This window comes from Dromaius novaehollandiae, chromosome 1 (assembly GCF_036370855.1).
Source record: "Dromaius novaehollandiae isolate bDroNov1 chromosome 1, bDroNov1.hap1, whole genome shotgun sequence".
Taxonomy (NCBI): domain Eukaryota; kingdom Metazoa; phylum Chordata; class Aves; order Casuariiformes; family Dromaiidae; genus Dromaius; species Dromaius novaehollandiae.
Genome location: NC_088098.1, coordinates 121856448 through 121870296, shown reverse-complemented (window position 1 = coordinate 121870296; position 13849 = coordinate 121856448). Strand labels below are relative to the sequence as shown.

The 13849-nt window shown below is 43.1% G+C and overlaps 1 protein-coding gene across 1 annotated transcript in view; it reads right to left on the bottom strand.

Annotated features, from left to right (window-relative positions):
* Positions 1 to 2255: 2255 nt before the first annotated feature.
* UBASH3A (ubiquitin associated and SH3 domain containing A) overlaps positions 2256 to 13849 on the bottom strand; it is a 31509-nt gene continuing 19915 nt past the window's right edge. Inside the window, exons 12-14 of the mRNA XM_026097977.2 lie at positions 10355 to 10461; positions 9703 to 9809; positions 2256 to 8774 (exon numbers count right to left, since the gene is read on the bottom strand). Of these exons, the coding sequence (XP_025953762.2) occupies positions 8637 to 8774; positions 9703 to 9809; positions 10355 to 10461 (352 nt within the window). The 3' untranslated portion in view covers positions 2256 to 8636. The remainder of the gene's footprint in view (positions 8775 to 9702; positions 9810 to 10354; positions 10462 to 13849) is intronic.

The window sequence follows — 13849 nt, the reverse complement described above, 5'->3', positions numbered from 1 at the left end:
CCTTTTCTTTACAACTCACAATTTCAGGAAAGATACGCCCAGACGTGTGAAAGTTATTGATAAAAATAGATTAACAGAAAGTGTTGATAAGGAGACAAGATATATGAAATAAATAGAGTTTACTACTTCTCCCTGAAACTTTTCTGCTATTGGAAATGTCATCGTGAGAAATATCATCAAGAAAATTCTCACATGATCTTTTCCCTCCTATCTGACATGTCATTTTGTTTACAGTTTTTGTCACACCAATGTGACTTCTGTGAGCCCTTTTAGAAGTGGTTATCTTCTTCATTTACTGCACATCCTCTTTTTGCTTTCTTTGGTGAATGTAAGTGTTGCATTTCCATATTAGTGTAGCTAGATCCAAGTAAAGTCGGGGTTTTTGTCTTTTGATGAAACCCTACAAATCAATAGTTTACTTGCATGTTTTAATATATTCCACTGTAAATTTGAGAAATCTCTGCACAACATGTTTTACCCCGACTCACTTCCATTTTTATGGTAGTCTTCAGTTCAAGCTGAGTTCATTGGCTGATGCAGGAAATTACCTTTTCCCCTAGCATCCAGTACTGTACTGTTTATTAGTACACGAGTGACCTCCAGTGGTATACCTACGAAAAGTGCATCTTACCTGGAATGCAATCAAGGACCGCTAAGGACATGTGGAAGTCTCTGATATGTTAAAAAGTGCTCCTAAAAAGATGGTTTGCTCCTTCTGGAAAATACAAGTGCTTTTGCTAGTGGAGACATTCCATTTCACTGTAACTTCCAGAAATACCCTAAGGCTAATTTGTAAACTGCTTAGTAGTACCTGCATTCCTGTTTTGGAAAGGGAGGAAATCCCCTCAAAAGCTTGTTTTGCTAAAGTGTGCCAAGCCCCTCTCACTCATCTGCCTCTTCACTTTTCAGCAGCAGGCAAAGACCATTTTAGATAGTATTAGATCACTCATATTTGAGACCTCTTCCCAAATAATGTAATAAAGCAAGTGCTGAATGCTGAGATATGATGTTGAACTTAAGACTTTAGAGCTTTCCTTCTAGCTTTTCATCCTCAGATTATCACTGATGTCTTAATGACTTACGTCAAAGGCAGCACAGGTGTTCTCTAAAAGTATTAGACCATTTTAACCATATTTATCTAATATCGATTTAGATGCCTAACTTTATGCCTTTAAACCTATTACCTTTAGGCCAATATGAGTAAGTCTGAGGTCAAGAGTCAATAACTGTCATCAAAATATCAAGTTGTTTATGAAAAAAATGGTGTTGAGAGTATCTGTGCTCCACAAGTCTTAAAAAACAATTAGGAAATGCCATTGTACTTGACTTTCAGAGCTACTTCTTCCCCAAAGACAGGACTCTTCCTAGAGTTGACAAGGAGAGTTCATTGTAGCTAAAGGAGGCACCTGGGGTTCTCAAGTCCTCTCAAACCAAGGAGGTCTCGCAGTGTACCTATTTCCACCTCAAAATGCAAGTCTCTCTCAGAGACAGGCACATTTTACATTCACAGATGATAAGAGAAATGAGACCTATTTGGCCTGTTGTCTAAAGTAGTCTTTTCCCTCTTTATTCCACTTCATGCTAAGGAAATTTAAACTGTTTTCCATGGCACTGTTTCCATGGAAACATCCCTTCTGGTCTGCCAGATTTTATGAATCCTCACTTCCTTCAAGTTTGAGGGGCTTCAGGGGGATACCTTGCAGTATCCAGGACTTTTTTTTCTCCCAAAAAGACTCCCATGCAGTGGCACATGAGTGAACATCTTTCCTCTTTTCTAGGAGGATTGTGCAGGAAGAGTTCACGCAGACTGTCTCCCCCCCGTCCCTTTAGAGGCCAATACATTTTTTATACAGTAGAAAGTAGACTTTTTTTAATTATGTACTTTTCTAAAGTGTTCAGCCTGGGGAATCTTATCAATTTTAGTTTAGAAATAAGGCAAATATGTCAGAGATCAAATGTTAGGGGAAGAAAATGGGTTAAGGAGACATGAAATGGCTTTCACAATTGATTCAAAAACTTCCCTGCATACACACCCTGAACAATGACGTCCCCTTGAAAGGGTTTGTAGGCCCAGCAAAGAGGTTATCTGTAATGTGCTTCTTTTACGGACATAAAAAGGTGTGACTAGACTCTGTAAAAGAATGCAGGGAACACACTGCTGTGCTCACTCATATATTCACCCAGCACAGAGTGGTGCTCTGCAGATAACAGCTCAGGATCCCAAAGTTGTAGCCACATTACCACAATGCTGTAGCTGAGCTAGTAAGTGCCATTATTTATTAAGGTTAAATATCAGCACAGTTCTCTGCTGAGGAGGCTCTGTGGGAACACCTCTCTAGGTCTGGCGTGAGCACAAAGATCTCTGCTCCAAGTGCTGCTGAGCTGTGCAGGCAAGTGAAGAGAGGAGCTACAGCACAGAAGCAGGTCTTCTGCAGCTTCTTGCCCTTCTGCAGCTTCTTGCTCTTCTGCAGCGGTGAAATGTACAGACAGCCCTGCATGAGAGCACAGTCCACAGAGCCTGAAGTTTTACTGTGTACATAAAGTTGGAAACAAAGCCATAAAAGAGATTTGCATGTACCTTCCTTATTCTTCCATCTGGAATAAACAGCTTGGCTCCATTCATGCAGGAGAGCAATTGTTTATGATACATTTGCCCACTCCACATAATTACAGAGATATTTGCTTTGGCAGAGATACTTTCGCAAACCACTCTTTAGAGATTTTTTTAAATTGCACAGTTACTCTCCTGTGCTGTATCAGTTTCCGAACCATCCTCAGGTACAGTGATCTGCCATACGACTTTAAACGAAACACCATGCTATATAATAAATTAACAACTTCCTGAGACAACCGTGGGACCATAAAACCCCCTTTTTACATATATCTGACTTGCTATCTTTTATAAAGACTGATGCTTAGGAAAGATTCTTTTGAGTAAGCTGGAACTGGAGAATAGGATATAGTGCATATAGTTTCTATTTTGTGTATTATTTATTCAGCTTGCTAGCCCACAGGTGACAATAGAAACCTGACAGAACACCTGGGAAATGACAACTCAGTATCTAACAAATTTAGGAACAAATGAGCTTTAAAAGACATTGCTCCCTCTTGGTACAGAAACAAAATCATTGTATTTTAAGTGTGTTCTGTCAAAACTGCATTAATGATTTTTCCTAAACAGATTGCAACACAAATACCTGCTGTGAATTAAAAAGCACACATATGTTGGTAGCATCTCTCCATTTGCTTTCTTTTCCCCCAGTGGTATCTGAATATCAAAATGTTATGGATTTAATCCCTGATCCTCCAAACGCTTAATTATACAAGTAGTTCTATTAAGGAAGCACCTTCAGATGAGTCAGGTTAAATGGTTCTAGCATTGTGGTCTTGTTTTTATTCTTTGCATCCTTAGCAGCAGGAGGTGCTACCTTTGGGATTTTTTTGCACAATTTGTCCCTGAAGGAATAGGCAGAGGCAGTTTCTGCACAGATACACAGCATTCACATTACTAGAAGTTCCTAAGAGCCACTCGAGATTTGGGTGCTCCAGTGGAAAAGTCAGCACAAGGTACCAGGCTAATACTTTGTTGCAGGGTTTTCCCACCACACCAGCCTCATGGCAGCAAAGCCCTCATGGGCTACTGCTGGCAGTTGCTCACAATTTCCTTCTCCTCTGACTGAAGAGAGCACAGAGAAAAAGCCACTAAGTTAATTATTGAACCTGAGTGTTTCTCGCAGCAGCAGAAAATGATTTAGGATGGAGCAGTACCTCACCCATGGAACCCAATCTCTACAGGACACACAGGGTCGGACCCAGTGGAGATGTTGGTTGTCATTGCCCCTGGGGAAATGTGGAGAGCAGTCCTGTATTGTCTTCTCACAGAAGAAGGTAGGGTGACCTCATCTTTACCATGGCTTTTTAATGCTTTCCCAGCTTGTCATATGCATTCAGGTAGTAATTGTCACCAGCAAATTCCCTGCTACCCTGTTCAGGCCCAGCTTCCTGCTTAGCTGGGGGCACAGGTTTGAGGGCTCATGTTAAAAAACAGATCCTCCAGCTTCCTTTGAATACAGACAGTGATACTGATGGTTGATTCCCCTTTGGGGGAGTACAAAGACTTAGGTAAAAAGAGTTAAAATATCAAAAGCAGATTGGCATGATCCCAAAGAGATCATGTGAGATCTGGCTGTTTCAGAGATGGGGAAGTGGCCTTGCAGGTGCCTTCAGAAGCTGGGTTAGTGGGGTTTCTAGCCAATATCTTCCGAGCTGCAGAAGTGGAAGAGAAGAAGGGAACAGTAGTTTTCTGCTGCCACATGATGCTGAAGTCACCTTCGAACACAGCAGGCTGCTGGGACTTTCCTTTTAGTGGGGGCTGAGGCAAAGGGGGAGGCTGCTAGCCCCCCAAGAGGGGTAAGGTGCAAGCAGAAGTGGGGGAAACAGCAAAGAATGTGAATCCAAGCCTCATTGCAAAACTACTCAAGCTATGTCCAGTGAGTGCTTTGGTGTTTTGATTACAGTCCAGTATGCTCCTGGAGGATAAAGAAACTGAACATGGTCCTAAACTAGGGGTTAGACTCAGAACGCCCAGAATGCTTTCAGGCTTCTCTGTAGACACTTCAGCACAAGGAACAAGGCTTTGGGAAAATCAGGAACAAAACAGTCACTGTTTTTTTTTTCCTCTTGCTTATCAGAAGATCTGGACTCAAAAGTCTCTTCAAAAGGTTCTGCCTAAAAGTATCCCCAAACATTACCAAATGATAAATTTCCATGTTTTTCTCCTTACAAAGGGTACGATAGGAATGACTATTACAGTGTTCTTCACTCTTGTTCAAAACAACAACTGTTGCTTCCCCCTCTCCCTCAATCACTCTAGATCATATGTAGGTAAATAATTTTGTGATTTTGCTTTCCCACAAGGTGTCACCATGGGTTAATACCACTACATACCACTACAGACCTTTATCAAAGGAATTTACCCTTTTCATTTTTTAAGATTAAACAAAACATTCACACTCTCTAGGCACTACTAAAAGCATCTGTTAAAGTGCATAACTTAAAGAAAATCATGAGGCTTTCCTCCTTTGGTAATGAAGTTGAAGAAAATTAAAACAGGAAAAGGTAAAATCTGTTTCCTGGAGTTGCATAAAAATGAAGAAACTGGAAACGCATTTCCTATTTCTTTTGCTTACTACAGAAACAACTTTAAACCCTTCAGAGACAATTTTGTCATTTCACCCGTGTCCAGCTATCTGTTTGGTATTATGAGCACGTCACACTGTCTGGGAATTCTTTCTCTGCTAACTAGTATTTTTTACAGCTAGGAACAGTCACGTGTTAAGGAAATGATTTCACTTTTGATCCTGTAGAGCGTTCTCAGGAGGTGAACTTGTGCTCAGCTGGAGTCCCAGGAAAACCAAAAGTGGTGTCCTTGTGAATGGAACAGCTTGTCCTTGCCCTTTCATTACAAAGATTGACATCCAGTTTCAGTTGCTTGCTATCTCTGCCGGTTGTTCTTTCTGTTCAGTTAATTTGGGCAACGGGAACAGATCAGTCTTTAGGCATTAAAGTATTTTGTAGCTAAGCGTTTCTCCTCACCTGCTCAGCACTGCAGTATCTGGATTGGAAAACACCGCAAGAGAAATATTGAAGTCCTCAAACCCTCTTTGCCACATTCAAAGAAATGTAATTCATTGCATTCACCGAATTTAAATTCATTGGAGTGCATCTATATCAAACAAAAAATACATACAACATTATGGGATTTTGGTTCAAAATCCCATGTCTTAGCAGTCTTCATAATAAACATGTTTTTTTGGCAAATGGTGTTCTTTATATTCTGTGGGTTCTTTGATTGCATGCCAAGATTGGACAAACCAGTTGAAAACTTCTCCCATGTCCCCACCTCTAATGAAGGCCCTACCAGATGGAGAGGCACTTCTGTCAAGCATGGCCACCTCCTCTTGGCACCTGCCCGCTGGGCTGGGCTGCACACACTTGCTGCTGGTAGGAGCTTCATAGATGATAGCGCTGACAGGATTAGAGCGGGGTACATCGGCTTTTAAGTTGCATTATTTCTGCAGGCCAATAGGACTGAAAAGCAAGGAGATGTATTTCATTGCTGTGGTGGCAGCTTAGGAAGGCTGTTCAAAGAAACAGTAAGATGCTGTTTTTGAAGATTATTTTTCAGAATAGAACCATGTTGAGAAATACTTTAGTGCTTATTGGGTGAAGGGAGAGATTTTATTTTGTGTCTCATTTTGTTATTTTAAAGGAAGACCCATATTTCTAACCCAAACTGGTATTTACAGCATAATTAATATGAGATACTATGGAAAAAAACTCTTATTTGTAAATAGGTAGGGGAAAGTTTCCCGTGAAAACACTTGAAATTTTACCTCAATAACACTTTAAAAATGACCAGTCTTCTAAACAGCTTTGGACACTCCTGTACCTGGGGGAAGTTTCCTGCTTCTCTTTCTGCTCCGTCAGTGCCAAGTTTGTGCCCTGGGGGCGGGCACGTTGCCTAAGGAGGAGAAAACATGTCCCTCCTCCTTCTCCGTGCCTCGTCCAGGCTCCCTCCCCAGGTGGCAGCGTTTCACAGCGTGACAAAACCGGGGCCGGGTCCCCATCCGTAGGCCCTTATCCCTAGGATAAGCTCGATGCGGACGCCTGCACTAACGCACGCAGGATGCTCGTCCCAGCGAGCCAACCCCTGGCAGAGCATGGTGGCCAGGCCCGTCGCTGCCATTGGCGTCTGGGATGGCGCTCAAGTCCAGCCCTCGTGGCTTCTCCTGTGGTATCCGTCCCGTGGCTCGATAAAAGCGGGGCAGATCACGCCAAAAGCAGCAGCGTCTGCAGAGGGGAAGATCCCGAGGGAGCGCTGCTGGGTGGGAAACGGCTCCTCTGCTGCTCCGTGTCCAAGGAGACACGACTGACCGCAGCCTGGGGCAGTGCAGCGGGTTAATCGGAGATGGCTGTCGGGTGCTGTTAGTGTGGCCGGGTGCACCGTGGAGACGTCACCCACGTCTTCTCCTTGTCAGTTTTCTTGTTACGGCCTCTCTGAGGTACAAGCTCTGACTCAGAGCTCTTCTTGGAGGCCACGCTCCGGGGTCAGGGCAAAACCATCACTCCTCACACCCACCCGTCTCGGCTGTGGCGAGGGGATGACAGCGAGACACGGGGCAGCAGCCGAGATGCAGCCTCCTCAGCGCTGCAGTACAGCCTCCCTTCCTGGAGTGAGGAGCGGCTGCGGCGGTGCGCGGGATTTCCGCCTTTTCCCACCGCTGCCGCTCAGCTCGCCTGCTGGAGATGCAGTCCCACGCTCCCTCCCATCAGTTTCTAACCAAAGAGCTCCTCTCCTGGCTCTGGGGGCATTTGAGTTTCACTTTAAAAATACAGTGCTGTTAGAAAAGCAACAGCTCAGGGGACTTGGCCACAGCTGGAAAGTCAGACCGAGCCCTTTCAGATGCAAGACTGAGATAGGAAGTCTCCACACCCACAGATAAGGGCACTTATCACAGGGTGCTCAGCCCCAAAGCCTGAATGCTAGATGGGCTCTGAGGTTGCTGGCGAGCATGCAGAGGCATGTCAAGAAGGAACGGGGAGATGAAGACTGAAAATGAAAACCTTGTCAGTCATATTAAGAGAGAAAGAGAAACCTCAATTTTTTCCTCTCATCGCAACAAATGCTTGTGCTTTCTCAAAGGTGGTTATCTGAGAGGATCGTTTAGAAAGGAAGTCCAAGCCAGTGGAAAGGCATGTTCCTGTTTGTGCATAAGATTCTGGGGCTATGTTTCCTTAACCAAAAAAGTAACCGAGAGAAGAGCGTCTCAGGTGAACCATCCGGATGGGTGTGTTACCATTTATATAATTTGGCATAGAACAACACAAACTAAAGCTGTTGTCCCACAAGTGCCATCTCAGGAAACATTCGGCAGTTAGAGTTGCTCACGCTGGGTTTTGTTGCCAGTACAGCAACGCAGGTATCTGTCTCTTTTCAGCGACATTAAAGTAATTGGTTCAGTTTTCTTTGAAAAGAAATCATTGAGTCTGGTTCGCAATATGAACTATTTTAGAATCACTGAGTGGAGAACCTGCTGTGATAGCAAATGAGCTCCCTTTGTAGAAGAGGTAAATAAATAATCAGTATGACATTTCCCCTCCTCTCATACTTTCACAGAACTGGAAGAGTCAATAGGAAATTGGTTTAGGTAGCGTTGATCTCCTCTTCAGGTGGGAGAATGGTCTAGATGACTTTTTGCAGTCCAAATATCTCAGTTTGTCTGAAAATTTCTAAGTGCATGAAAAAAGTAATTCTTATTGGCTATATTTTGCTCTCGGAAAATGCAACAATGTTTTCTTTAGTGCCTGGAATAGAATTGCAATGGAATTTACAATCAGGTCATTCTATATTCTATATTCTCTGAAGAGTTATTTCTCACTTTTATGCCAGTTCCTTCTTCTCAGTCACTGAAATAAAAAAAAAATATATCAGGCACCAAACTCAGAAGTGCTTACTGTGCTTAGACAACTCAGAGAGAGTAATTCCCACAAGCTGTAAGTATTGTGGATGAATTCCTCAACTGTGCTGAATAATAAACTGTCTTTTTGACAATTTCAAAGACAGAGCTGGGCTTCTAGTCGTCTAGGATGCCATTTCTCCAATTAAATGCTGCATTTGCTCCATGAGTTAACGTCTTCACTGGTGGATTAACCATCTGCCATTTGTTCTCCTCTTTAAGCTCTTCACAAAAACACATGCCCAGAGAAGGGATCTAGGAAAGGAGGACACAAGCAGGAATTACTAGCAGAGTCTTTACTTTGATGGGAAGGGCAGAGTTTTGCTGCAAAACAGAAGAGAGCAGATCCTGAGAACATTCTGGGAATAGACACCAGGATATTTTGCTACTTCTGAAATGAACTGAAAACAGAAAGGAGGCCTGTTGGACATAGCTGAGCTTGTGCCATTAACCCAAATTCATACTTGGATTTGATGATCAAGCTGTATTCACTTCTTATGCATCATACTGGTAGTAAAAATACAGCTAAAGACTAAACTCTCCCCTTGGAAATACCAGGGCAGCTGGTATTACAGCGTGTCCTGGACAAAAGGAAAACTGGGATGAAAAAATCTGCTACTGGTGATAATGCACAAATCAAAAAAAAAAAAAATACATTGGCCAACAAGTCTCAAGTGCAGACCTGAACTGTAAAGCTAGCAACAAAACCCATTTCCATTTCATTCTGAAGCTAAGCAAATAAGGTGTGTATGTACAGTGACCCCAAACCCACACAACTTCTTAAAGAGTGACTCACTGAACATAGCTAATTTTAGACTCACAACACCACTGGGAAGAGAGGGGAGACTCTTAGCCCTATTTCTATAGTAAGCAGGCCAGCTCCAGATGGAGAGGTTTTCAGATGTTCTTGTTGTGTTACTATTATCTTGCATTGACTTTCTGTGGAAGTTGCATGAAACTTTTCTCCAAAGATTTGGTCTCTAGACACATAGAGTTCACCAGGAGAAAATGCATCTCCTGAGTGTCAATGCTATGCTAAAACTATGCGAGATTCCCTTTGTAATGAGGGTACTAATGTCATTGGTTAGCATGCAGTTACATGTATGCCTCAGGGCATAAGCAAGCTCTTATTAAAGATATAATAATACAAAGAGAAAACTTCCTGCTGAAATAAGCTTCTTACCTTTCGGACCGCCTGGGCAAAGTCGCTGCTTTCTCTGGCTGGGAGCCCTACCAGAGGTCGCGTGAAAGATGCCAAAGAAGAGCCATGGCCCACAATGAGGATGACACCTGATGTATCAGAATAAGCGAAGAAAAGTAGTAAGGGAGCTGTAGCACTGTCTGATGACTATGCTGATAAGTGTGAGGCTGTTTTGGGCCTCTTCATCTTTGTAGACCTCTTTGATAAATGTGGTAGGGTGTATTGTACTGGTCAGAAAAAGTCTAATGTGTTGTATGCATGCCAGCTAGTAAGAAAAAATACTTCCTAGGGAAAGAGAAAAAGTAGCTTTCCAGAAAAGCATATTATTTTATGTTGAGCTGTATCGTGACATAGAAAGACCAAGCAAAGATTACACTTTTGCAATGAAGTATTCTACTGTCTTCTATTTAATTTTGCTTTTCCATTTCTATCCCAGATTTGTGTATATGCATGTACATAATTTCATATACATTTTGATACAGTATAGTGCAGACCAAGTACTAAGTGTTTGCCTTGTCTGCTGGGCGATACCAACAACCCATGATAAATGTGCTTCTAATGGCAAATCTCTGCCAGTTTCTGAACCTGTTGCTGAAAGTGTGTGATGGGATGTGCAAAGATCTGAAACATTTACCTTTGCTGGGGCAAGCAGTGACAATCTGTTTTATAACTGTGGAGCTTCTGCTCACATATTCTTCATAAGTTTCTGATGGCACCAGAGAAGAGAGTGGGAAGTTACCCCTGAAAATAAAATCACAAGAAAGCATTTATCTAGAGGAATGCTGGGACATTGTTAGCACTATTGAATGAGTACACCAGAGAAAAGGCACTTGGTTAAAAGAATACGGGCCTGTCCATTGACATGGCTGGCATACTGATATAGCATTGCATGGGGCATTAGCTTCGTCCATAGTAATTTCCATTAAATCTTCTGGCTAAGTCTTATAGCCTATAAAGCTGGCTAGCACCAGAGACAGGGAAAACCACGCTTGAATAAAACTTACAGTTTACAGTAGAGATTATTTAAAATAGGATTTTTTGCCTGAGAAAAGCTTGTGCTTTGCACAGTTCAGTTAGGAAGTACTGTTACCCAGGTGTGCAGACTGGGTATGCCTGCCTGGGTGCAGACTTACAGAATGGTCCAGCTCTAGCGATCTTGACCAAGTTCATATCCTAGACAAGACACTGGTGATGTACATGATTTCAAGATTTTGTCCCTCAGTGTTAGTCTGCTCAATAAATGAAACAAACCAAAATCAATAACAAAAAAGGCATATGTGCTTTAGCTGAACAAATGCATGGTAAAGACTCTAGATCCTTGAGTTAAAAAATTGGATGTTTCCAAGGACATTCATCATAATGCGCCACTCCTATGTATCTGAACACTTTATTAAGATTAGGCTTTCCTCTTCTGTGTAGAGGAGTTCTTCAGACACTGAATAAATATTTTTTTTTCAAGAAAAGTAAGAGCCTGATCTTCAAACTGCTGTAAACGAGGGCAGCTCCACTGAACAGATTGGCTTGATAAACACCATGTACCCTGCTGAGACCCAACTCAAAGCTCCTCAGTAACCTTCACAAAACCAGCTTGTGTCACCTTACAGAGGAGGGCTGGCAGCTGCCCCAGGCAGGCTCCACGACGTCAGCAGAGAGCAGAGGGAAGAGCCTGTGGTGCTCTGATCGTGCTATGGCTGGGGGGCCAGTGGTGGGGAAGTGCTGGCTGTCGCTGGGAAGGCCAGATTTCCTGAGGCAAGAGGCCCTGCAGGTCTGCCTTAGCTGTGACTGCTGCTCGCCAGCCTTCCCGGGGCTGCGGGACAGGCAGAAGAGGCAGCAGGACCACAGTCATCTGGTGCCTCTCAGCAGAACCCTGCCTGTGAAATCTGCCTACTTAGCTGGTGCTCTAGTTAGGGCTGGTCCTCCAGGCTAGAGTGCCTGCATCTATTAGTTATCTGTATTATTAAGGTGTCCACACAGGTCCATGCTGTGCCATGGCATTCTTGGTGACAGAATTCAAAGTCCTCAAACTCACTTCCTATTTTTCATTTCATTCTCTTAATATATCTTGCCTGGGAACCAGAGATGCTCACAGCTACAGCTATCAAATGTGGTTAGTTACGTGCTGTGTTACAATACAGGATGTTGATTTCCTTCTACAAACAAACCTCCCCTCCTCCCACCAGTTTGATCGCCTCCTTATCCCATGAATAGGCAGTAGTGAGATTAGATTAATACATTGTCATAAGGTATGGTATCATAACGTATTTACAGGTGAGCCTTCAGTACATTATGTCAGTACAAGCTGCAGAAGTAGAAAATAGGTGGTAAAACTGTGTGACAGGCTCATTCTAGATTATTAACTATGGTTAATATTAATTCTGGTTGGCCAGAGAAGTCTAGAATGGTGAACCAAAACTGGTCAGCCTTTTGGCAGAGCTACAACTTTTTAATGTATTGGCCTTTAGCACCTCTGTCCCTTCAATATTAACCCCATTATTAACTGCTTGTCCTGCAACTGAACTGAGCACCCCGAACAAAGAGCAGACATCAATACCTTAGCTTCTGTACCTATTGGGTATATGTAGAAGCAGGCACTGGCCCAGGTGGCTTCCAGGCTAAATAATAAAGTAAGTGTTCAGCCCAGGTTAAGGTCTTGGTGGGACTGCTACGTCCAGTTACAAGTACTACAGTTCAAGTGAGATGAGGACCAACTAGATCCAGAGGAGAGCAGTGAACAGAGGTCCAGAAAGCACAGCCTAAAAAGAAAGATTAAAAGAATTCACCTTGGAGAAAAAGACTGAAAAAGGACATGATAATAGTCTGCAAAGGGCTGTTTTGAAGAAGAAAGGAGGGATCTGTCCTCCATGCACAGGGTGAAGAGGAAAGAAATAAGCATCTTACATTGAAGGAAGAAAGCTCTAGGTCAGAAATCTTTCTTGAGTAAGGATGGTGCAGCAGTGGGACTGGTTCCCAAGGCAGATCTCTGAGTGTCTGCAGTTGGCACTCTTCAAGAGCAGGAATGGCAAAGGCAGAGTTTATCCTGCTTCAGGACAGGGAGTATCCCCTCCCACATCAGCCCTCTGCTGCTTGAAAGGGTGAGAGGAGAGAGAGAGGCAAAGTTAATCTCGCCAACCTTAGCTACCTACAATTTAGCTGTCCGTTTAGGTCACCTAAGATAAATAAATAAGCCCCTGCAGAGGGCAATTCATGCTGTCTAAAGTGTCTCACATAGACTAAGACAGAAAATCACTCTCTGGAAATGTTGCTGTCTTTCCACTGATGAGAAGGCTGCTAGATAACTACATTAGCCTAGGCACCCATCTTGGAGATGGGTGAGGTGAATCGCAAAATGATTTCATCTCAACCACAAAACATCTGGGCAACTGATGCTTCAGCACCACTCACTTGCATTGCCTGCTAGTGGCACTAGAGACAGGCAACCTTGGGCCAAGTCCTCTACTGATGGGAAATGGCCAGGGACTTCAACCTAATCATAGGTTGTCCCTCTGCGGTGGGTGAATATAGTAAAACTACCCCTTGCAACCAGTGGATTTTGAAGTCTGCATGTGACAGGAAGAAAACAAGAAAACAGCATGATATGTGCAAGGTTAGAGCTCATCCATTCTGTTTGTGACCTGATCTGAGTGAGTTTTGAGGGGTCTGAAAGCTGTAGTTAGCACTGCTTTGGAGCTTTCCAATTGAGTTTTCCATGGCTCCCCATTTGTACCCTTTTCTATGTGGAAGTTTGACTAATTTTTGAGGCAAGTGAGTCCGTATAGAAAGAACTGGGGAAAACAGCCTGCTGGTGGTAAAACACACCAAAACATGTTATGACTCAAGAAAATGAAGGATTTTATACCTTCATGCAATTTAAAATGAAGACACTTGCTTGGCTGTAAGAAATTGGTTAAGGCATGAGAAGTTTCCTTCTCTCCTTTCTTACATATGTGGGAAACCCCAGAGATACTGCCTTTTATTAGCTGAGTAATTTCCTGGATCTGGCTGTGCACTGCAAACACAGAGTTGCCTGGTCTGTGAGCAAGATGAGGAGCTAGACTGAATTGGAGGCTTATCATTTCCTGCTCTGCCGTGGTTTGCAAGTGCTCAGAAGCAGCATCAAACCCCCGAGCTG